The following is a 25,434-nucleotide window of genomic DNA, read 5'->3' as shown; positions in this document are numbered from 1 at the left end:
CTCTCTGCCCCCGGTTTTTCGGAGTTCAGAGTGCGGCGGACCCGAGCGCGCGGGGGCGCGGCTCCCCGGGGCCCAGTAAAGCGATAGGGCCGCGCGGGGGGGCCGGCGCGCCCCCGGGGAGTGAGGTCAAAGGTCAGCGTTGGGGCCGTGTTAGCCAAACAGGCTTCAGGTGGGGCCTTCCTGCTGCTTAAACATCTGGATCTCCGGGTCGTCCTGCTCCTCTTAGGAGCCAAAGTTTATGTTTTTACAATAAAGTCGGAGAGTCAAAACCAATTATTGGTTTAAAAAAAACTGATTTCCTAATAGATTTATTTTACTTTTTCCTTTGGTAAACATTTAATGTTGACACAAATGTTCCTAAACGTAAGAGAAGGACTGGTAGGGTTTTTACCCAACAACACTGACGCCGAAGTTTTCAACCTTAACAACAAACTGTGAACATTTTGAGAATAAAGACGTAAAATTACAAGAAAAACTTTGATGCGGTTGTCAGGATCTGGTCTGACCAGATCTGAAGGTTTTTCTCCATAATCGTTTCAAAATCCTGCAACTGATAATAATTAAATTCTGATGTGTTAAGAAAAATATTGCAGTAAATTAAAGTAAATTATTCTTTATGATTGATGCTTATTATTACGGCTTTTTTCTCAATTTATGACTTTACCCTCACAAAATTGACTTTATTCTTGTATTATTGAAACTTTATTCTCACATTATGACTTTTTTACGTGTTATTACACATTTATTCTCGTAAAATGACTTTATTCTCATGTTATTTCTATTTTAAACTCATATTACGACTTTATTCTTGTATTAGTAAGACTTTGTTCTCTTAATGACTTTGTTCCCATGTTACAATTTTCTCATAATATTGCAACTATTTTCTTTTATTTTCATATTACAGCTTTAATCTTGTAATATAACTTTATTATCGTATTATAACAAGTTTTTTCTTGAATTATTTTGACTTAATTTAAGTACATTTATTTAGGGATAAAAGGAAAGTGTTTAACTAAATCTAAAATGTTTTTGAAGGTGTTTCTGTGAACCATCTCTTCTTGTTTTGTGTCAAAATAACACGATTCAAAATGGGAAAGACCAAAGAACATGTGTCTATAAGATCGTTTCCTATAACTACAGTCAGAGCAGCTTTAATGAAACAACATTTTAAAAGTGTTTCATTGTCATAACTTGGTGCTAATTCAGTTGAGTTTGTGTTGAATTAAATGAAATCCATTTGGAAGCTCGTTGGGATCACCAGATGATGCTCAGATTATTATCCTGGAACCCTGGGAATAGGAAGTGAAGATAATCCAGCTATTAACAGACCTCTGCTTCCCTCTGGGAGCAGTTGATGCTAAAACTGGTTTTATGGAAGTTAATTTAATAAAAACAGACACTGGATGAAATCTGCTGTGGCTTCATCCTAAATGCACCGACGGTTTGCACTGTGTCCATTTTCTCCTTTACGACTCGGCGGCAGGAACATGAGCTCTGGTTCGCCATCAGTCGCCTGCAGACGGGAGGAACAATGAGGCTCAGCGGCACGGAAACAATCTGCTGCATTCTTACGTAAGAAGATAAAACGATGCAGAAAGAACCGATGCCAAAGGTTCATTAGCTGGTTCTGACTCTGGATTAAACCGGCAGAGTCACTGGACTCACAACAACAACATGCCATATAATATTAATGTAACTAAAGAACTTATTGTTTACTTTTTAAGTTAATCAGACTGGAAACTAAATTAGCAGACTTTAGCTAAAGCAGTATGCAACATATTGTAATATTTTAATTTTCTATTTTCACCTGCTTTTTAATTTTGCATGTTTCCCCAAAACAGTTTCGTTTATGTAAATTATATCTATTCAGTGTAGGAGTCGCTAACTAAACAGCTAGCTGCGCTAACCCTAAAGCACTCATCAGAAACATGACTTATGCTAATGCTAATGCGCTACAGCAACATGTTATTTAAAAGCTAATGCTAAGGCGCCAACAGGCTAACTTCTTAAGAGTTGATAATCAAAACTTCAACACAGATGTCGCTATTTATTCAACTGAATGTTTTAATTACTGCATACGGGAAGCTAAGTGTGCCAAATGCTAAAAGTTAGCAAAAACGCTAAAGTGCTAAACAAAAAAAGCTTCAACACAACTTCAATTTACTGACAATTTACAAAACTACCAAGTAAATTAGCGCTTTTCATATTTACAGACAAACGATTTATACAGTTTTGGTTTAATTACTATCCTGAATGTTTTTTTCAGTCTGTAAACTCCAGTTAATGATTGATCTGTTACTAAATTAGTAGGTGATTATTTAAATAATCGGTTAATTGTGACTAATTGTTTCTATTGGGGTTTTGTTAACAGGTTAATGATCCAAAACGTGGAAAAACCCAAATGTTTAATTAAAAACCAAATTTCTAATAAAAGTGGGAGAATAAGATTCCAGCTGATGTAGGAGATGATGAAGGCAGCCTCATCATCTTATTAATTTATTTTTCTAGTGAAGTCCAACATGACGGCGAGGTCAGGCCGTCTCCCAGGCTCAGACCAAACAGCGGCTCTCAGGCTGAATAATTGGCTGTCAGTGACCTCTGACCTCATCTCAGAGTTTAAGGTGTCGGATCGATACGAAGCGGAGGAAGATAATCAGCTCGCTCAGTGATGATGATGATGATCAGGGTCAGAGTCTGACTGAGGAGCGATCTGATTGGTCGAGACGTTTACTCAGAAATGTTTAAATGATAAAACTGAGCGGTGAGTTTTGATTGAGCAAGGCAGCATCTCTGTGGAAAGGTTGGAGTCCAGAACTGATTCTGTTGCCATGGAGACGGGCTCGGCAGTAAAACGCGAGTCGCTGGTGACGGGGAAGGTCCGAATGTTGTCCTTCTGGTATCAGTGAAACATCAGGAATAGTTTGGTTTTCTTCCATAAGAACTTGTTGAATCTTTCCTTAAATTCTCCCATCGGAGTTTAACTCTGTTAAAGTTAAAAGTTTCAGCAGCTTTAGTTTCTGCTTTCGTCACATTTCCAAACTGAATCTGTAGAGAAGCTAACTTTGAGTCATTCTGGCGATGAGTTTCGACGAATAAATCCAGACATTTCTCTCTTTTTTGCCGTAATCTCAATCGTTTGGTTCCCTTTGGGTCTGAGCGACGGAGCGCTGCTGTTTGCCTAACAGATGACTGACGCTAAACTCCTCTGACCTCTGACCTTGAACGACCCGGTCAGTAATTAACCTGCTGCTTTCTTCCACTTGTCTCAGTCAGTTTGTGAAATATTCATCTTGACGGGTCAGATCAGATGATAACAGCAGTTACACTGCAAAAACACTGAATGTTTTCCTGACATTACAGCCTGCGTTTCCTTTACACACAAAACATAATTTGGCAAATAAAATCTCACTTCAGTTTCTGCTAAAAACTGTTGATATCTTGATCATGCCGAAAAAAACTGTTTCGCAGTTGCATTGTTTCTGTTTAATAAGAAACACAAAGTGAATAAATTTATTCGCTCAGTCATCCTCCTACCACTTCCTGTTGTCTTCTTCGTCGTTTCTGTCAGCAGTAACTTCCTGCTGTTGATCATGTGACACGTGTGATGTGAAAAACTTGTTTCCATTGCAGTTTTGACTGAATGAGGTAATTTCAGTATGGCTGAAAAACCATCTCCTCCAAACACATAAAACCTTTCAGCAAGTTTTTTCGAAATTGTCGTGTTTTCAATAAGCAAATTTGTTTTCGTAATCCATATTTATTAATTAATTTATTTATTTAAGGCTGATGGAAACACAGTTACACAAATTGTCAAATGGTTGCTATGGAGACCTGACGACGACAGGATGTCACACTTCTCTGGTGTGTCTCCAGGTCTCTTCTGGAGAACCTCAAGGCTCTGGTCTGAGTCCCAAACTATTCTCACTCCATAATGGCACTAATTTAAGGAAACATTGCATCTCTTTTTAAAGTTATCTTTCGCCTAATACGGAGTCCAATTAGTGACAAATCTATCTTCTTTTCCTGTGTTGTTGGAGTCTTATTTATACTGTTTACCTAAACCCAAGTTTACTCTTTTTTGCTGACAGAGTTTAATGTCCAATCAAATTGTTTTGTTCTCAGCTTGATGACCAGCTCTCTGGTCAGTGGGATTGGTTTTTACTTCGTTAGGGTTCTGGATTTGATTACTTGAATGTTATGGCCTTTTGTCTTCAGTTGCACACTGAAACGACTGTGTCTCTGGTCTCTTGAAGTTGTTCCTGTTGGTGATTTTAGGCGGTCAGGACCACCAGGATGCATCCATTTTCCCGCCTCTTGTTGTGTTTTCAACCATCTCGGATGTCTTCCCACGAGCCGAAATGTGTTTTTAATCTGAGCCCAATTATTCACCTCCTCTGGTTTTGTTCCCAGCAAAGACTCAGACAACTGTCTGCAGTTCACAGGCTCCGGTCTGCTGTCAGCGCCCAGTCGGACCAACCGGGCCCTCTGGCTGACGCAGTGTGTGTGTGTGTGTGTGTGTGTGTGTGTGTGTGTGTGTGTGTGTGTGATTAACCAGTTAACTTGTAATGAGTTGAACTTCCCGCTGGTGCAGAGCTGTGAATGATGGGACAGGTGGAACGAGATGGCCAGACTGTCTTGTTTTACACGGCTCCCCCTACAGGCAGCGATGTGGAAGTGCAGTTAGTAGTTTGTGGACTGCTGGCTTTGTTGGTTTGTTTTCTGTTCAGTTAGCGCTGACCAAAATATATTTTTTGGAGAAGGAAAAACAAAATGTATATTTTTTCATGAAAAAATGCATGTATGATAAAAGGCCGAACAAAAATCCCATATTTCTGCTTTTTTGTTTATTTAAGTCAGTTTTGGTCCTCCATAGATAAATCTCCCTAACCCCAAATCTCCTCTGATATCGCTGAATGTTGAATTACCCAGAGAAGTTGCCCCTGTCCTGACCCGGCCGTGTCCGGGAGGAAAACAACGGGGAGGCTTTATGCTGCTCTCCGCCTCCCTCTTACCTTCCTCTGCTCCCTTGTTTTGTCAACATTCATCTTCTTACAAATTATCTTTTGCTCTCCTTTTCATTTCTTTCTGCTCTCCTCCCATGAGGCCTTCACCATTTTTCATCGTCATCGTTTCTTTTCATCTCTATCCGTCTTTTTAGATTGCATCCACCATTACGTCTTACATTGTCTTCTCTTTGCCTGTTTTAACACAACAAATTAATGTAAAAAATATTTCAAGAGTCGAGACGAGCATAAAAATATCTACTTGTATTTCGATATGGCTGCTATTTTTGAGCGTTTAATCAATTATTGCCATATAAAGTTTTGCCTTTTTGTCTGTTTATTGAACTTTATGGTAATATTGTGTAGCCAAATCAGAAACTGAGGAGTTTGTTGTTTGCGAGTCGCCAACTAGAAGGAGCTGAACTGACTGACAGACAGTTGTCTTAATGGTTAGCATTAGCTTCTGCACACTTTTTATGTTTAGCTGTTTAACGTTACCTTCTGCTAGTTTTTTATGTGTTTTGGGGTATACCATTATTTTCTTAAAATTATTTTAGGTGCTCAGTGGTCTAGCGTTCTCTTCAGCTAATTTTTATTTGCAACAGATTAGTGTTAGCTTCTTCTGCTAATGTTTTTATGTGTTTAGCGATTTAGCATTAGTGTCTGCTAATTTTTTATGCACTTAATGGTTTAGCCTTATTTTCTACTAGTTGTTTTTATATGTTAGTTGTTTAGCATTAGCTTCTGCCAGGTCTTTTATGTCATTAGTGGTTTAGCTTTGTTTTCTGCTAGTTGTTTTAATGTGCTTAGCAATTTAGCGTTAGCTTCTGCTAATTTTTTAAATATAAGATTCTTGTTTTGGCAATTAGTGGTTAGTGAATATACGTTTTTGGTTAGCTGAGCTCACCACTGGTGAAAAATATTTCTTTTCTGACTTTCAAAAGTCAAAAATTGAAATTTCAAAATTTCAAACCTTCTGAGTTTTTTCTATCAGATTTTTTACTTTGAGCGTTGAAATGCTTTCTTTTTAAAGATCTATCTATAGCCTACAATTATTCATATTCAGCAGATTGTTGTAATCTTGAATTGTGATCTGATGAAGATAAACATAAATACAGTGAGGAATGTAATTACTGCCATCATTCAGACAACTTGAAACAATATTTTCATGCATTTCAAGTTGGGAATAAAACACTTTTACTCTCAGTTCCAAGAGTTTCCATCAACATCTCCCAGAAAGCGGCTTGACGTCTGGCTGAGTTGTAGGTTTGCACAAGAAACACGCAGAAAATCAAATGAAACAGCTGATGGAGTAAGTAAAACACAAGACATGTCCTCTCTGAGTTTCCTTACCTGCTCCAGGCCACAAACACAACAGATGGGGCTCAAAGAAAGCAAACAGGTCTGGGGGGCAGCTGACAGAAAAGAGGGATTAGCCCTGATGTGTGCTTTGTTAAGAGCTCCGGTTACTGATTCATCGATTAGCTCCTCCAAAGTGACTAATTCATCCAATCAGGGAAGATTAAACACCAAGACAAATGCATTTAGGATTTAGAGGCTTTCGTTTGGCTCATTATGACATATCCATCACTGATTCTCAGCCACTAAAGCATGCTTCTTTTTTATTGCTCATCACTCTTCCCGCCTGCGTTAATAAAAAGCTTCGACTCTCTTCACCTCCCGCTGCTCAGGAGAAAAACTCAACTGGTGAAATTGTCTCAATAAGCCTTAATGATTCTCTAAAATGCCTACAACAACAAAGCAATTTAGAGAAATAGAGGAATAAATCTGTCCTGTAATAAAAACAAAGAAAGCTGAGGAGAATGAATTAATTCTTCAGAGAAAACGGGATTAAAGGAGGAAAGCAGAAGGCTGGGATTGTAGAAATGTCTTCTGCCGCTTTACGTCTCTAGTCGGTCTGGATGTTTATGGCTCTGGTTCTTTTCAATATTTCACTTGTGCCACTCAAAAATCTCCATCTGGTAAACAGCTGCTCATCTGCTGGTGCTTTTCTATCTCTGGAGGCAGTCCGAACCGTCTGGACCCGACAAACCGACTCTGAGCTGCACGGCTCAAACAAAAACAAGATGGAGGAAAAACACGAAGCAGACAAGCTGCGTTTCCATTCACCTCACAGTCACGGAAATACATTTACCTAATTAAAAATAAAACACGTTTTCAATTACGTTCTTGTGCAAGGTTGAGGTTCTTTGTATTGAAATTAGTGTTTTTGTAAAACTGCAATGGAAACACACAAGTCAGGCAATAGGATGTTACTACTGGAGGAAACGACAAAGAAGACAACAGGAAGTGGTAGGAGAATGATGGTGCAGCATGATTTTAATGGGTTATGGTGTGAACAAACTTATACACGTCTGATTTTATTTGTGTTTCTTATTTAATGGAAATAACACAATTGCAAAATTGTGTTTTTTCAGCATTGAATGAAATCATCTGATGTCAAACTAGGTCCAAAATTACAGAAGAGGATTATGTCCACTGGGGGAAAATATAATTCTGACTTTGATTTTTAAAATATCTTTCCCCAGATTTGGACTTTTTTACTTTCTTTCTCAAAATGTTTAATTCCAGAATTCTTCTCTATGTTTACAATTCTTATTTTCAGAATTCTAACTTTTTTCTTAAAATTTTTACTTATTTTTCAGAGCCCTGATCTTTTTCCCAGAATTTTAAGTTTAATTTAGAAATCTTTTTCTCCAAATTCCGAGTGTCTTTGTTTAAATTTCAGAATTCTTACTTTATTCTAAGAATACAGAAGTTTTTTTTTGTTTTTGTTTTTTTTACCCAAAATTCTAACTTTTTCTCAGAATTCTGACTTTTATTGTTAAAATCTTTACTTTATTCTCAGAATTCAGTCATTTTTTTGTCAGGATTCTGATTTTTTTTTTTAAAAAAAGTTTAATTCTTTTTTTCATGGCCCAATTTTAACTTGAAGGCAGGTAAAATGTAAAAAAGTAATGGGACCAACAACTCGACCCTGAGGGACACCATTTCTAACCAGATCTTTTTTTTTTTTTTTTTTTTTTTTTATAAATCCGAGTTGTGGGTAGATGGTGGTTAGCAGCTTTCTAATTTTGCCTCTACGAAATGATAGGGATCAGGCTGAGGCATACTTCAAGTGTGAGCGCCTTTAATTAAAATGTTTACACAGTGCATCCTGAGCTGTGTGGGAGGTAATTTGTGCACCTACCAGGTTGAATGAACTGGAAATATGAGGGTTAGGCTGATTAAGCAGTGGTGCATCCTTTGCATTGTGAGCCTTCATGCTGACCTGTATTGACTGGTGAAATCCAGAGGGGATTTCAGACCATTAGGCTGCAGAAACCACCACGAAAAGACGCTTTATTTGTTTTCTTTATTTTCTTTATTTCGCCACATTGCAGCCCTCCTCTCCGTCTCTCCCCGGTGAAATCTTTCAGTCTGTTTGCTATAAACACCCCGGCTGATCTCTGGTGATATTTCTGCAGCGCCCTACAGTAATTTGTATTGATCTGTTGTGGCTGTAGAGGTGGGTGGGATTCAGACGGACTTTCCAATCAGATTTTAACTTAGAATCCAGCTGAGAAAAGCAACATGGCCGTGTCCATTCCCCCTGCTTGGGGGTATATTTACTTTACATTTTCACACTGACATTTTCCGGAAATATTGTTTTCAGAAATGTCAGTCACAGAAGTTTGTGTACAGTTTTATTTCCAAGTGGATTTAATTTTTAAATATTCGTCACCTCCAAAAACATAAAATAGCTTCTAGTCTAATAAACTTGAATAAGACAAACTAACTTATGAGTAACTTTTCAACAAGCTATGGGAGATTTTAGCCAATAATTCCTAAATATTGATAAAAATGTATTTGATTATTTCACGTCCTGGAGCTCATATCAGAAATTTTGTAGAAAAACAAACATTCAGATTTCTGAGTTTGAAAAACTCAAAGTTTCTAGAAAACAGTTGGAAATTTCTGAGTTTCAAAGGTCAGAAATTTTCTTCTTTTGGCTATAAAATCTTCAAGTTTTATTCTAGAAAAAAAACTAAGATTTTCTATAAAAAAGTTTGAAAAGTTGCTAATTCACTAGAAAAAAACCTACTTTTCTAGAGAAAATCTTGGAAATTTCTGAGTATCAAAAGACAAAGTGGTTTATTTTTAAACTCCAAAATTTCCATGTTTTTTTCTGCTAAATTTCTGAGATTAATCTAAAATTTTCAACATTTTTTAGTAATTTTCCAAATTTCACACTAAGAAATTTCCATGTTTGGTTTTCCAAAATTTCTAGAAAAATATGTGGAAATTTCTGAGTTTGAAAAGTCAAATTTTCTAGAAAAAAATATTTTATAGAAAACACTTCAAAATTTCAGTTACAAAACGAGGATATTTTGACTTTTCAAACTCAGAAATGTCCTTTTTTTCTAGAAAATGTTCAAAGTTTTCACCAGCAAATTTTCAACTTTTCAAACTCAGAAATTTCCACGTTTTTTTTTTTTTTTCCAAAAAGTTTCCAAGACTAACCTGAAGATTTCAGATTTTTTCCTGAGGTTGTGTTGGTGACTCAGCGGCTCATTTAGCCTCATAATCAGGAGGAACACCCAGCCCACCAGTGGAAGTTTCTCAGCATCCTCGGTCATCCTCCGGTCCACCCCCTCTCTAATTATAGCCCAGTAAAATGTGAAACCAAAGCCCTTGTTTTCCCTCCGCCCCCAGCTGGCTGCTTTGGCTCTGGACAGCCTCAGTTTCACCAGAGCTTGCTGATATTATGATTTGAAGCCGTCGGTATCAGGATATCCCGCTTTGTCCGCTATCCGCACTAAGACGTTGATGTCGGCCTCCGCTTTGTTTGTGTCAACTGCTGTCAATCAACAGAAGTAACACCTGAGCTTAGCCGGGATAGGGAAGGGGTTTGACTAATCCCTTTGTGGGAGAAAGGTGTGAAATAGTTTGTGAAAGTCACGGTGACCCGGCTCAGACGGAGACGTTTGGATCCATCCATACTGTGTCTGCAGTGTTAACAAGCATCTCAAAGCAAGTCTCCAGCGACTCATTAGGTTTCCACTCTGCTCTTAAACCTGAAATAAACCTGGGTGGTCAGCATTTTGTTTGTGTTTTCAGTGCAGGAAAATCAATTAAAGCTGTTCACACTGCAAAGACAAAATCCTGCCAAGTATTTTTAGTCTAGTTTCTATTGCAAACATTTTAGAGCACTTGAAAAAAGACAAAACTAACTTACAAGTAACTTTTCAACAAGAAATAGGAGTAAATAAATTATCAATACTGACAGAAAAAGTTCTATTGTCACATTATTTCACTTATAAAATGGGTCAAATGTTTTGTTACAAGTGAAATAATCTATCTGTTACCTAGCAACCCCAGCGGAGTTCCGTCCGTTACCTAGCAACCCAAGCCTGGTCCATCTGATGATGTAATTTTTAAAGATTAAATGTTTAATAATTTGATCAGCTACTCTGTACTTGAGTTGACTTTTTACCAAAAACTTTTTTATTCTTATTTGAGTCATTTCTTTCACAGCTACTTTTTACTTTTGCTTTAATAAAAACACATTGAAGCAGTGCTGCTCTTACTTGTTTATGATTTTTGGGTACTCTGCCCACCTCTGTACTTTGGCAAACAAACAAAACTCACTGAGCTTTAACTGTCAGATCCTGATAACTCTAGAAGCTTCTCTTAATTTTAAAGATGTTCTTCTGGTGAAATGGTGTCTTTATCCTGCTAATTTGACTATAATCTAATAGCTAAATAGAAATTCTTGTAGCTTGTAGCTATGAGAGCCTCACCACTCCCTCCACCACGGCTGCCCAACGTGTCGATGGACACCGTTGGAGTATTGAAGACATCCTCAGCATGTCAGTGATACGCGTTCGCAGGTCATTAGCAGCTGCAGGCAGTTCAGGCTCTGGAAAGGCCTCAGCCTCTCCTGCACTGGTGGGAATATGTGTTTCCAATCACTCCACCTCAGGAATGAATACCTGGCATATCCTGTGGTTGCAACTCGTTCCCCCTGACTCTTGTCCGATCGGTTTACAGTAAACAGCAGGCAGAGAGTCTGTATGTAGGCTTGGGAACAGGCCTGTTTCTCACAGATTTAACAAGAGTTTGGGGGGTTCGGGGTTCGTACATCGAGCTGTCATCTGTGGCTAATGAAAATCTCAGTCTGCGGCGGGATCCTCCTAAAGCTGCTAAAGGCCCGTCCTAACCAGGGGATTAGCTCTGCAACGCTGGGGGAGTTTAATTTCAGCCGCAGCATAAGTCATCTCAGCTGAGTGCCAGCATTGATAAATGGCTAAAGACTGACGAGTGAAGACCATCAAAGGTTTCTGCTGGGAGGTAATTGCTACAGGTTCAGACTGACATAACGAGACGTTCTGCGTCTTTGCCCATCTTTCATTCTGATGTCTTTATGTCCTCGAGTTCTCCTGTAATAGTAAGGAAATCTCCCAAACCAAACAATTAAAGGATTCCTCCAAAGGAAATTTGAGGATTTCCTGAAAGATGTTTACAGGAGATGCACTGATTAGGATTTACCTCCAGATTCTTGATCTCTAGTGTTTGTAAATCTTCTTTGTTTTTAAGAACTGCAATGTAGGCGGATGTAAGAGCACTCTGACCTTTATTTACTGAGTAGCCATCAGTTATTTTGATGCAGCTGCTGTAAAACAGGGTTTGGTTCAAGTGGCCTAAGTTAGCATTTTGTATGGTTAGCATAGCTAGCAGGGCTAAAGCAGCAGACTGATTGTGTTGTAATATATGAATATATTATATAAATAATAACATTCCTTAAAAATCTTTTTTTAACTGGTCAATCAGCAGTTTGGGCCAATCAGGCTAAAAGAATTTTGTTTTGTTGTTTTGTTTTTTTGAAAGACTGTTGTTGTTGTTAGCAATTTGCACTATTAGCAAAGCTCGCTAAGCAAGATTGTCATTTTGCACTTTTGCTAACTTTGAAAATATTTAGCATAATTAGTTTTTCCAAAAGTAATGTTTGTAAATACATTCTGTAATTTAGATTTTAAATTGTTGTTGAATGTTTTGTAGACTTTCAGTTGACTCAAAAAAACAGGCTAATTGCTGGAAAAAAAACTATTTATTCAGAACAGCAATTAAGCCACCACTGCACAAAACATAAACACATTTTGTATTTAATATAAAAAAGACATTTGTCTGTAAATATGTTTTAGCTAAAACTCCTCATTTAGCTTCACCGAGTTCAAACTCCCTAATGGTTGCTTCTGCATTTTAGGCAATAAATGCTTATTTTCCTATTTACATCTTCTAATGTATTTCCAGTATTGCATAAAAAGACTGAAATGTTCAAATCAAAAAGCTTTAGAGTGTATCTGGCTGGGTATTTAAGTTTGTTCCTGGAAAAAGGCTTGTAAACGTCTTAAAAACCAACAGATCTGCTGATTTTCCACATCAAACACTCACCATAACTGTTTGTTTCCCTCTAGATTTTACCGGGGCGATTACCACATCGACGTCTGCATCAACGACTACCTGGACGTCTACTGTCCGCACTACGTGAGCCCGGTGTCGGACGATCGGGCCGAGCGCTACGTCCTCTACATGGTGAACTACGACGGCTACAGCTCCTGCGACCACACCGCCAAGGGCTTCAAGCGCTGGGAGTGCAACCGGCCTCTGTCGCCCAACGGGCCGCTCAAGTTCTCCGAGAAGTTCCAGCTCTTCACTCCGTTCTCCTTAGGCTTCGAGTTTCGCCCCGGCAGAGAGTATTATTACATCTGTGAGTATATATGTTGGTTTAAGGTTCCTGTGATCTTCCTAATTACCTGAAAGTTGTTGTTTGTGGTACGCAAAAACTCAAAATTACTTCAAAAATGATGATTTTTGAAGTAAACTTGGGTAGATTAGAGTGAACTAGATGTTTTAAATAAAAAACAAGAATTCAAAGCTAGCTATGTTGGTTAGCTCAAAGTTTTCATGTCATCATACAAGAGATGTAACACAATTCGCAGAAGCTAACTCTAGTAGCAGAAGCTAACACCATTAGTAGCAGCTAACACAAAATCAAACTGGAAAATAATGAATTGATTTTTAAAGTGACCAACAGCTCAATTTAGAAACTGGAGCTCTGTGCAGCTTCGCTTTCGTTCTGGGTGGCAGTTTGGAGCAATACTAAAAATTCACAACAAAACCAAAACTTTAAACTATGGAGAGTTACAAGGGACAAATTTAAATCAGTAAGCATGTCATTAAATCATTAATTTAATAAATAAATGTCCAAATAGGTCACTAAAACATTAAAATGGAAATTATATGTAATACAAATAATCACCATCCATTTATATTAGTCAACCATCAAAATCATCAGTTTAATTTTGTCCCGTTTAGCCTTCCATACATGAGGAGACTGATATTGTTGAAATCAGCTCAGCTTTCTGCTCCTCCTGAGAAGACTCACCCAAACAGGCAGCAGGGAAGTCATGTTTTCATAAGTGAAGTCAGGCCCCCCGCAGGGAGAGAAGCGCTGGACTAAATAAGACACAGTGGTGGGTTTGGAGACATTTGGCTGACATCAGAGGTCAGCCTGAGACTTCAAGGGTTTTAACAGGAACCAGTAATAAAGTGGAGCGAGGCAGCCATGTTTTGGCACCAGAGCGCAGAGGAAAACAGGGATAACCAGACACTTTGAGGAGGAGGAGGTTGTTTTTATATCCATGTACCCCCTGCTGTTCTGCTGAAGCTCCGTAAGCGTCTCCTAAAATTAGAGTCGGGCGATAAATTACATTTGATCAATTAGTAAAATTACGCTTTTGGAGATTATGGATGTCAGTGTAACATCCATAATCAGTGTAACCAGGACAGAAACTTTTACAGCTTCTATTTGTTTGGATTTTTAATTCAGGTCAAGTATAAACCAAACTACTAGGACCAGAGTGAGTCTGTAAAATGTTTTAATTATGAGCATAAAGTCGTAACATTACAGAAAATAATGTGAGGATAAAGCAACATTACCAAAATAAAATCGTAATGTTAGGAAAGTGAAGCAGTAACTTTATGAGAACAGCAAAGTCTGTCAAAGTTAATCAGTTCATCACATGATAAATTAAAATGTTTCGGTTTTCTTACCAAGTATTTTTAGTGCAAATATCCTAGGACATTTAAAATAAGACAAAAACAACTTAAAAGTAACTTTTAAGCAAGTTTGTTTTAAGTAAATAATTCTTTAATATTGACAAAAAAAGTGCCAGTTCTATTGACAGATTATTTCACTTATAACATGAGGAAAATGTCATGTTATAAATTAAATAATCTGCCAGTGGAATCAACACATTTTCATCATTATTAAGGAATAACTGCCTTAAACAAGCTCCTTTATCTTGTTAAAAAGTTAGTTTTGTTTTATTTCAAGTGAACAAAGATATTTGCTTTAGAAACTAGACTAAAAATACTTGGTAAGGTTTTGTGTTTTTGCAGTGTTTCTCCTTTTCTACCAAAAACTGGATGGTAAAAGTCTTCAGTCTGGTTCTTTGGCGTCAACTAGTCAATTTTTAAAGGACAGTTTTGTTTACTGCGTTCAATATTCACTTTATTTGGTGTTTCTGTTGTTTCGTTTATTTATTACGAATATTTAAAAAACCTTCCAGTTCCAATGTTTAATGTTCTTTAGGATTTAAAATTTATTGGTCTTGGAGAATCTGTTCTTTTATTATTATTACGCTGTCACCATTATATTGCTTTAAAATGGTCTCAAAACAACAATGTTATTGTTTATCGCCATAATTACTGGGACAATTTATCACCCAGCAAAATAAAATGAGGAATGTTGAGCATCCTGTGAAGTTGTACTTTGGTGAGGTTTTGGCCTTAAATCACCCTAGAAAAACATTTTTCTCTTAATTTTATGATGTTCTTCTGGTACAACCATCTTTATTGTGCTAATATGACTATATTCTTGTAATAAAAAAAAGTAATTCTGGCCCTAATAGTCTGCCATAAAACTCACAAAAGGAATCAGAAATTAAATCTGGAATAAAAATCAGTAGGTTCTGTGTTTAAGCCCTATTGTCCAGCCCTGGTTTACGGTCAGTGAAGGTGTTTTATAAGCTGTTTTGCTCTTTTGATCGATGTTTGGAGATAAAACATCCCCAAGAGTCGCCTGTAAGGCTGCATTGTTTAGAGAGGCTGTGGTCTCGTTAGACTCATTCCAGGGAATTGTTGATGTTGCCGTAATTTCTTGGAAGTCAATAAGTCAATTCATGGCTTTCCAAATTCAGCTTTATTTGTCCAACTGGCTCTGAGTTCTGTGAAGGCGAGGCCCGTTTTGTCTTTGATGGTGATTGATCGTCTAAGGAGCCAGAGCGACCCAGAGACAGTCCGTGTGCCTTTGGGCGGTTTTTGGGCCACTTGCGCTGACTCAGATGTGTGACTCATCTGTAAGATCTTTGTTTTATCTTTTGTGAGCGCAGGAAGAGATGACAAACAAGGAGAAAACACCTCTGGGAAAATGTCAGAACATACAGTCCTGCCATCATGGGCTAATGTAACGTCCAAGTTTCCCTTCGTTCCTTTTCACGGAAACAAGGAAACCTTTGGATGGTTGTGTTCTTAAAGGCTTTGGCGACACAACCCTTTTGGATTATATCACCAAGTTATGGACATCATCGAGTCTTTGTCGTGATTGACACCTGTTTTAAGCTGCATGCCGGGCTTGATTGGAGAGTCTCCACCAACTAACCACAGATTGTACTTCCCATCTCCAAAGGGACAGTGTAGGATGTTGGAAAGGAGGCTCCATCCGGTTGCCAAACCTCAGATTCATTGGGAGCGGTGCGGATTCTGTCCTTGTTCTGGCTCAGTTGGGAGAAGGAGTTGCACAGGGTTGGTTGTCCGGTCTACATGTGTTTTCTGGATTTGGTCACGGAGCCTACGACCGTTTCTCTCAAGGGACCTTTGAGGTACTGCCAGTTGGTTTTAAAAGTTTTCCTGGTTCTTGTTTCCCCAAAGCAAGAGTTGTACACAACTTTGAGAGTTGACGCCCGTTTCCATCTCTGTGGGAAACCAACCATATGTCGTCAACTGTGGGTGTAGTAGCAGACGTATGCATGTTACCACTTTGTTTTCTTCGTGATTACACAATCATGGAAATCCAGCCAAAGTCAACAGATGTCCGCCTTTACTTTCAGCGTACACTGTAAGGCGTTTGTCATGAGATTGACAAGGTTGGGATGAGAGCCAGTTCCTCTGATAGCGCATTTCTGCAGAAAGGTTTGGGCGCCTTTGAACATTGGTGCCTTGTTGAGGAACCAAGCATGCATCGTCAACAGTGGGCATCATACCAAGATGGTGGCACTGGCAGATCTTTGCGTGTTACTACTTTGGTTACATATCTCCCATTAATCCTCCAATTTTTTGTGATTGTACGATTGTAGAAATCAACAATTCTACAAATGTTTTTCACGTAGATCAATTTTTTCAAGTTTGACAAAAATTAACAAAAACATTGGTTTTAAGTGATTCTGACTCCCACCTGCAGGTGGCAGCATTTCTTACTTCTACTACACTAAAGACAAAAGATAAATCCTACAAACACTAAAATCTGACGCTACTCTATTTGTGTTCACATATTCTGAAGAAGGAAGTTGCGCTCAGTGTCTTCAGAGGTTTTCATGTCATTTTTTTCAGTAGTTCTTTCTGCAGCGCCCCCCCCCAGGCAAGGAGGGGAATAAGTCTTTCAAAGGTTTGGGTTTGTTTGACTCACTGCAATGAGAAAGAGAACCACAGCAGCTGAAAATGTAACTAATATCACAACTTTGGTCCCCAATCGAACTGAAAATACTGGACTATCGTTTGGGAAAACACCTGATAATCCTGAAGCTCTGATTCAGTTCTAACGCTCAATAAAAGTGTTTACAGAAATTTAGCTTCTCTACAACAAATGCAGGTTAAGGTTACTTTCCAAGGCACTGCAGTCGTGTCAAACTGCATGTTGACCATTGTTTAAACACAAACAATACGTCTCAGTGAAGACAGGCGCCTCTTTGTGCTCTGTGAGGCTCATTTGCTCATCAGGAAGACAGGATGGGTCTTCATGTTGCCAGACAGACACCTGGGGGAACCCCGACCCGGTGTGGGTTCAGCCTTACGGCCCGTCCATGCAGGTCAAAGGTCAGCGGGATGACAACGAGCGGTGAGCTATGAGCTCCTTGTGGTCTGGTGTTTTTCTAAGAGAGCCGCAGTGGAGCTGGGGAAGCCTGATCCTAATCTCAGGGGATAGAAATCCAATTTTCAGAGGAGACAGTTGAGAGTCTGGCTCTCCCTGTGTGAGAGCGATGACTGTCTCCCTGCAAAGCCTTTGTGCTTCAAACGCCGGCTCTGTACAGTCGCCGCAGATCTACATCGATAATGACGAATCCCACACACACAAAAGGCTTTGTTCTCCGAGATAACCTGATCATCACAAGGAGAAAAACCCGGTGTTTATATCAGGATCCGTTCTAATTCACCCCACAGTCACCAAATCCTGTCTTCTGATCCGCGATAAGGCGCAATAGCACATGACTGAACATGTAGAAATGCGTGACCAGGAATTTCATGCCGCCGTGATGGAGAGGGGCGGCAACACGAATGACCCGACCGGCAGTGCGGTGTAGAGTTGCAGGCAGAGCTGGAGTTACAGGCCGCGTCGCTGCAGGACAGAAAAGCCAGACTCTGACCTCGGTGGCAGACGTGAGAGAGGAAGAAGAGGAGAGACGGTCGGATGACGTGTTAGAGTGTTGGAATCTGGGAGGGGAGGGCGGAGAGGTGGGAAACATGGGAATAACAATTATTAGAAAAACAGAAAACGATCTGCTAATGAAGCTAAAACTGTGAACATAAAAACCTTCTCAGGATTTAAATCTGCATTTGATTATTTTTTGTTTCATCATCTAATTTTACAAACCATTTATTTCCAAGCTTAATAACAACCTGAGTGTGTTACAGTTTCAACAGACGACATACGCGCCACGTGAAGACTGTATCAACACTGAATTAATTAGCATTACGATGTAACACCTGTTACCATGGCAACCTGCATAGACACGTTGCATTTTATTGATACATCCGGAAATTTCACGCACAGGTGCACAACGCTGCAGGGCAAAGAGACGATTGTTTTACTGTAGTAGAACATTTCCATTAAGAAAATGAAACCTGGAGATGTAGCTATTATTTAGTGCAGCGTGCCACAACGAAGGGGAAAATGACGCAGAAAAAAACGTTAATCGCTCGTATTCTTCGTTTTTCTCACTACGCACTGGCCTGTTGCCATAGCAACTGACCGACAACAGCTCCACTTAGCGTATCAGGATTCAACACCAAGAAATGCCCAAATGCAGAGAACAACAGAACATTCTGTCTGTTAGTTTTATGTTTTCAGGATTGATGTTTATTTTGTGATTATTAGTAAGGGATCATCTGAACACAGCAGTGGTTGATTAGTTAATTATATACCTGCTTTACTGACGAACTGTTGGACTCGGTGTGGAGGTCACCTTTTTTTTTACTGAACTGAAACACACCAAATTAATCAGCACATATTCATGTTAAGGTTGTCAAAGTCAAGCTAGCATAACTGAGCTACTTCCCTCTCTTTTGCTACTTTTTAAATAACTTTTTCTGACTTTTCTAATATATTCTACTATTTTCCTTTACTAACTTTGCTCTACTTGCTAATGCTAGCATCTAGCAACAAGTTGTCAAAGCTATAAATATGTATTGGAGGGTCAATAAAAAAACACAAGTATTAATAAAATACAACATACTCCAAGTTATATGATGTATGTGTATATATACAAAACCCATTTTGTCATATACATATAACTTAGATTTTCTTTAATTTAAATTGCATTGATAAAAAAAACTTCTAGTTCCACTGGCAGACTATTTTACTTATAACAAGACATTTTTTCTGTTATTTGTGAATTAATCTGACAATTGAGCTAATACTTTTTCATCAATTTTACGGAAGTATTGACTTAAAACAAGATGAAAAGTTAGTTATAAGTTTGTTTTGTCTTATTTCAAGTGTAAAAAGCTATTTGCATTAGAAAATAGACCAAAAGTACTTGGTAAAATGTTTTATTTATGCAATGAACAAATGTTAAAATGAACATATTTATTTGTAGCAGAATTCACTCTCCAGAGCTCATCCTGTATTTTATAGGAGATAGGAAGAATTGACTGATTCAGATCTTCCATACAAAAATGGAGTAATGTGCGTTTTTACAGGAGATTCCCCAACAGACTGTCAGGGAATCCTGGATGAGAGAGCGACTTTAAAAGAAAGAGACAGTTTAGTTCAGTCAAGTTTTGATCCAGAGGAGAAACTCGATCCCTGCTGTGACTGACAGCGCTTCTCTCGTTCATTTCCTTCCCGGCCAATATTCCTCTCGTGTTGACGCTTAGCGAGGATTTTTGTCTCTCCTCACTCCACGTCTGATAATAAAGTGTCTTTTGAAATAAGAGCCGAGTCGGTGGAAACCGTGACACAGTTTGCCTCTTTCAGGAATTTACCTCTGGCGAGAATCCATCACGAACAAACCGCGGACACGTTTACGAACAGATGCACATACGTGGGAAACCACAACCGGCATACACACACGTACAAACGCCACAATACCCAGACGCCTTAAAGGTTGTCTGGTAGCAGATCAGTGGAGACTGAGACTCCTGACCAGAGCTGGGTAGTAACATTTACTTGAGTAACTTTTTTGGGGGAACAATACTTTTGGAGTATTTTTACTGCACTGTACTTTTTACTTTTACTTGAGTAATTTTATTATGAAGTATTGCGACTCTTAAATGACACCTGGAGATGTAGGGATTGTTAATTTACTGCAGTGCGCTACTGATGTTGTTTAGGTCGCCTTTTTTATATATATTTTAATTGAACATAACACTCCCAATTCCACACCACATCTACATGTTAAGGTTGTCATAGTCAAGCTAGCATACCTGAACTTTTCCCTCTGCCTCTCTAGTTGTTCTTAATTAAGACCTTTTCTTGACCTTGTAGTCTAGTTGTGATAGTGTTGACAATTCGTAGCAAAGCACTGCGTCACTTTTTCTTTTCTGTCAGGTGTACATATTAAGATGTTATATTGACAACAGCTAAAACCAATGCTAGTCATCATCAGCTAGCAACTTTTTCCCTCCAGCGGGAAATGGCTGCATGACGTCACACCTCAAAGGGTCTATACAAATGATTCTCACTTTTTAAAGACTTTGGTCTTTAAAATACCAAAATTTCCACTCATCTTTATAATTTGGTCTGCCTGATTGTGTAAATTTTAAATATCAAATGACTGATAAGTTCATCCGTTAATCAGTACTTGAGTAAACTTTTTGCCAAATACTTTTTCTCTCTTACTGGAGTAATTTAGCGTTAAAGTAGTGCTACTTTTACTTCACTACAATCTGCCACTGCTGCTCTGCCCACCTCCCCTGTTGACTTGCAGAAAATGTTAAGAGGTCATGTAATTGTAACATGTTTGCATTGGCACTGAAAGAGCCGACAGAGGATAAGTTCACGTTAAAAACACTGTTGACAAAAGCACAAGCTACTTGAAAATTAATTCAGAAGAAAGGGTTTTAATCTCTGCCTTTCACAATCAGGAAACACAGGAAATGAGATTCTGCAGGTGAGCGTAACGCCGTGCCACACAGCAGCAGAAATGACTGCCCCTGGCCAAATTAGACTTGGAAATATGAGGGTGACATTGACATAAAATATGGAGGCTGAAACACTCACATCAGGGCGAGCGGCGAGCTCCGACAGCGAGATGAAGCTCTTCAGTCGGGTTTTAAAAACATGGATAAGTGAGGAACACCTCTGATGAAGAAACCATCGACCTTGTCGGATTGTCCATTCTCCCTGTTTTTGACTAAAAGTAGGTTTAGTGAGTGAAGAGATCTTATGGAAGAGGGTTTCCAGCGTTAAGCCCTCCAAATCTGGGGCTTTGTTAAGCTATCATATGTATTTTGGTATTCTGCTACTTTTACATGACATTCTGAAGCATAAAAAGTGGGAAATGTCATAAAATGTGAGCCTAGCAGAGTTTAGGAAACTTTCATAAACATTATATTTTAAATATGACTCCCTGTATAATGTCAGTATAGCTATGTGACTGCAGAAGCATCATAATCTTTCTCCATAAATTTAAAACAATCAATTGTGGGTTCTGACATTTACTCTGGTACTTATCACATTTAGGCTACTAATTATGACTTTTATTCTCCTAATTATATAACTTTAAACATCCCAGCTAAAGTTACATTTCTTGTTCTGATGCAGCAGAACACTGTGGATAACAGAGCCCCATACAGACACACGATTCACAAAAAGAGAACATAAAAAGTATTAAAAGATGCTGTAAGCCGCATTTCCTCACCTGTAGACCCAGGTTGCAGGTTTGTCAGCATCTTTTTCAGGACAGTAAACCTGATCATATGGTGGTTGGGGATTTACACTGGGTAAGTAGATGATGCTACTGCCCAACTGAATTCATTTTATATACGTTTAATTCAAAAATGACTGTTTTAAATATAAACTGATTCGAGGAGTCAAAGAGTAAGAATCAGCTGGAAGTACAGTGCTGATGCCTGAGAGGCTGAAAAACCTTCATTTTATTATATCACTCATTGTTCATTATGTCTTTTGTCGAATTAGGTTCAAGTGCAGTAATGACGGTGACATTTAGACTGACATTTTAATGACATTTTCCATGCTCAGCGCTGCAGATTAGTTCACGGGGGTCCTTTAACATGTAGAAGTGGAGGTAATTGTCTGAGGTGTTCTGGTCTGACACGTTGTCACGTTTTGTCACGTTTTCTGCAGCCTCCATCACCGACGTCAGAGGAAGGAGGAGCTGCCTTCGGCTCAAGGTCTTCGTCAGGCCCCAAAGTGAGCAGCGGTTTGTTGTGTCTATCACCAGATTTCCCTTTCTGTTTGGAGTTCCTTCGCTTTAATTCGGTTTGTGATCTGGCTGCTGTGACGATTGACGTATCTAATCTTCAAATCTCTTTCTTTCCTCTTTGTTTTCTCAAGACAATTGTGTGAAAAACTCTGGGAGCTCGCAGGAAGGAGTCGAATTTGACGAAAACAGTCACAACTCGCTTGAACCCAGAGGTTAGTGAGAGTTTACTGAAAATGCTGACTGGATTTGGACGGTTAAATCTACGTTTTTACCAGTTTGGCAGATTTCTATAACAGAGATTTAAAGCCAAAAAAAAGTAAAAATAAGAAAGTAGTCATAATATTATGACAATAAAGCCATTATATTACAACTTTATTCTCAAAATATTATTGAAAAATTGGTGGAAAAAACAAAAAAGCCCAGATATTTCAAGATTAATCTCAGGAATATTCCAGATAAAAACACGAAAATTTCTGAGTTTGAAAAGTCGAAAAATTGCTGCGAAAAAACTTTACATTTTCTGTGATCTTAATTTTTTTTTCAGAGGAAATGTACTTCTTTTCTTTCTATCTTGACATTTTGAGAACAAAATGTCAAGATTTTGTCCTTGACATTTGTCCTTGTTTTTTCTTTCTAGAAAATTTCTGAGTTTGAAAAGTCCCCAAAAACACTAAAAGAAATTCAGAAATTTTCAGATTAATCTCAGAGATATTCTGGGAATAACAAAACAAAACAAAGTCAAATATTTTCTAGGGAAAAAAATTGTGAAATTTAGACATTTTCTGTGATTAATCTCAAAATTTCTTAGAAAACAAAGGAGTAAACTTCCACCAGAAAACTATCTACAGTGGCCCTAATAAACTGTCAAATATAAGAATAAAGTTGTAATATAATGAGAATAAGCTCACAGTATTGTGAGAATAAAGCAATAGTGTCATTAAGTTTTTTTTCTCTCAGACTAAAATAGTCTTTATTATATTACTTTATTCTGATAATTGTGACTTTACTCCTCTTTTTTTCTGTCTACAGTATATCTAAAACACTATTGTAGTCACATAAAGTCCAAATAAAACATGTTAAAATGTATTTTTCCAAGGCTGTGTAGATGTCCAAATATCAGAAAACTGTTAACAGGGAGACAAAATGTCAAGATTTGTTGGATAATTGTGTTTTAGTTGAACTTTGACGGTTAAAACTCAAAGTACCAGTAAAAAACAAGCCAGGTTTTAATTAAAAATGTCTTTTTTTCCTCTCTTCAGATGGAATCAACCACGAGTCGCCGGAACCAGCCAGACAGGACGTGAACTCTGCCGGTCAGCGACGGTTTTCCATCCTTCTGCTCAGCTCTGCCCTGATGCTCCTGGCAGCCATTTTGTCTTTATAGCGGCCGAGGCTCTTCACCGGGGAAAGGACTGTCCTGAGTGGACCACAGCTCGCCACCTCCCTCTTTAAGGAGCACTTTTTAAAAAAATAAAATGAAAAAAAACCCAAAACCGAGGAGAATCTCTGTCTGAGAGGGGAAGAGACTTCGACAAGCGAAGCCTTTCCTTGTTTTTGTCGACTTTGTGACTCTTCGCGGCGGAAGAGCCTCGCTGTAATTCACAGTATGCAGATACTTCACCGTTATTTTTAAAACGTTCCCACTCGGGACACCGTCTACACAAACGCGACACTAATTATCCCGAGTAGCAAAGAAGCACAGCAGGATCCTGAAAAAAGTTTACAGACATTTTTTTCTCCCCTTTGTTTTGGTTTTTTGGGAACTTCGTGTCACTTCGTGTCACTTCGTTGCGGGAGGAACAATGGAGGACGCTGCTGCTGTGATGACTTAACCTTCCTCTCAGGTTAGAAAGGACGCATCGTCGAGGACTGTGGAGCCGTTAGAAAAATATTAAGGAAGCACTCATCTCTTAGTGTTTGGACAGAATCAATTTAATGATCAATTAATGCATTTATTTGTTGTTTTTTTTATTTACCATGTAATTGTAGCAGTCAACACAGGTGTACAGTAAAATATTTGAACGGAGAGCAGAAGCGGACAAGGAGTTTTACCAGGCAAAATGTTCTTTTCCTATTTATTGTGAAGTCCTTGTGCTTTTTTTCTGTTCTGGTTTAGTCTGTAAGTACAGTTATAACGGCAATACAAACAAACACCCATCACAGGATGTTAGCTCATCTTACACTTACGTTTGGAAAAACAAAAAAGGAAAAAAAAAGAGTTTGTGTCAGTTTTGGAATGATCACATGTGATGGATCTAGTTGTTTTTAACAAAAGTTTAGGAAAAGAAGAAGAGACTGGTGTGCATCAGGGTGTAGAAATCGAGTATTTGTGTTTTGAATTTGCCACTGATGAATGTCACAAACGTAGTTTTGCTGTTACACTCTTGTTTTCGTGGATCACTATTTACACTGCTATTGTAAATACAGGCAAGTTTAAAATTCAGGGATGTATCCGTGCCGAACATGATCAATAAAAAGAACAGCTTTTTACGCCAATCTAGAGGGAAATTCCCCTTGATTAATACAGAAGTACGGAACTCAGCAAGGGCCAATTGCCAAAAAAAGAAAGAAAAGATGAAGGTGGGGAAATAGTTGAAACTATTGGTAATTTGCTTATTTTGCTTTCACAATTTAATATTTTTAAAACAGACCCCACACCAGGCACCCAACTTAACACTCCTCGAAATGTCTAATAAATAAAACAATTCATGATTTCAGTAGAATGATTTCAACCTATAATTTGGTTGAATGATCTCAGTTGAAAACTCATGAAGAAATAAACAACAATAAATAAATGTTTTTCTAAATTGTTGGTGCCACTCTATAAAAAAATAATGTGAGAAATTCATCTTGAAAAAGGAATATGTTACCTAGTTAGTGCCAAGAAAAAAATTAAAGTCATAGTAAGCTCCCAGTAAGCTGTTTAAATATTTTCACTTATGGATTTTATATTTTTATTTTTCCCTCTACAAACAACAAATATTGATGTTTCACGAATTCAAACTTAAAAGTTTAATATCTTTAAAATAAATCACATCTACACTCCTCTCCACCTCCACAATTATTAGCAACACGAGTAGAGAGTTGAAAAATGTTTTTTAAATTAATCTATTTTTGCACTAGCACAACTTCAGCTTGAACATTTCTGAAACCTCAAGCTTTTAATTTTGGCACATTTTTTGAGTCTTGAAGAAAATAATCAATGTTAATGTTTTTGTAATATAAATAATTGCTGGGACAGGTTTTGACAAACAATTTCAGGAAAATTCCCTTAGGTAAGTTTAAAAAATATGGAACTAAAAAATATGGAACTCAGTTAGTGCCAGATGTTGAAGTGATTTTAAAAGTGGGGAAAATCAGGTCAGTTCTTAAAGCAGATTGCTTTAGTAAGCAGTTTGGACAGATTTACTTATCTAAAAAATATGTTCACTGAAGTCTAAAAGTTTCATAGATGTTAGCTTTAAATGTAAATATATTTGAAATAC

General features: G+C 38.1%; 1 protein-coding gene across 2 annotated transcripts in view; it reads left to right on the top strand.

The window, feature by feature from the left end:
* The window catches only part of LOC103156865 (ephrin-A5b-like), an 82,033-nt gene extending 57,520 nt beyond the window's left edge, over positions 1–24,513 (top strand). For both annotated transcript variants that reach the window (XM_007579060.2, XM_007579061.2), the window contains exons 2-5: positions 12,482–12,774; positions 21,871–21,936; positions 22,081–22,161; positions 23,209–24,513. In XM_007579060.2, coding sequence (XP_007579122.1) covers positions 12,482–12,774; positions 21,871–21,936; positions 22,081–22,161; positions 23,209–23,333 — 565 coding nt within the window. In that variant the 3' untranslated portion in view covers positions 23,334–24,513. The remainder of the gene's footprint in view (positions 1–12,481; positions 12,775–21,870; positions 21,937–22,080; positions 22,162–23,208) is intronic.
* Positions 24,514–25,434: the final 921 nt, after the last annotated feature.

Source organism: Poecilia formosa, unplaced genomic scaffold, assembly GCF_000485575.1.
Source record: "Poecilia formosa unplaced genomic scaffold, Poecilia_formosa-5.1.2 Scaffold506, whole genome shotgun sequence".
NCBI lineage: Eukaryota > Metazoa > Chordata > Actinopteri > Cyprinodontiformes > Poeciliidae > Poecilia > Poecilia formosa.
This window is presented reverse-complemented; position numbering and strand designations above follow the sequence as displayed.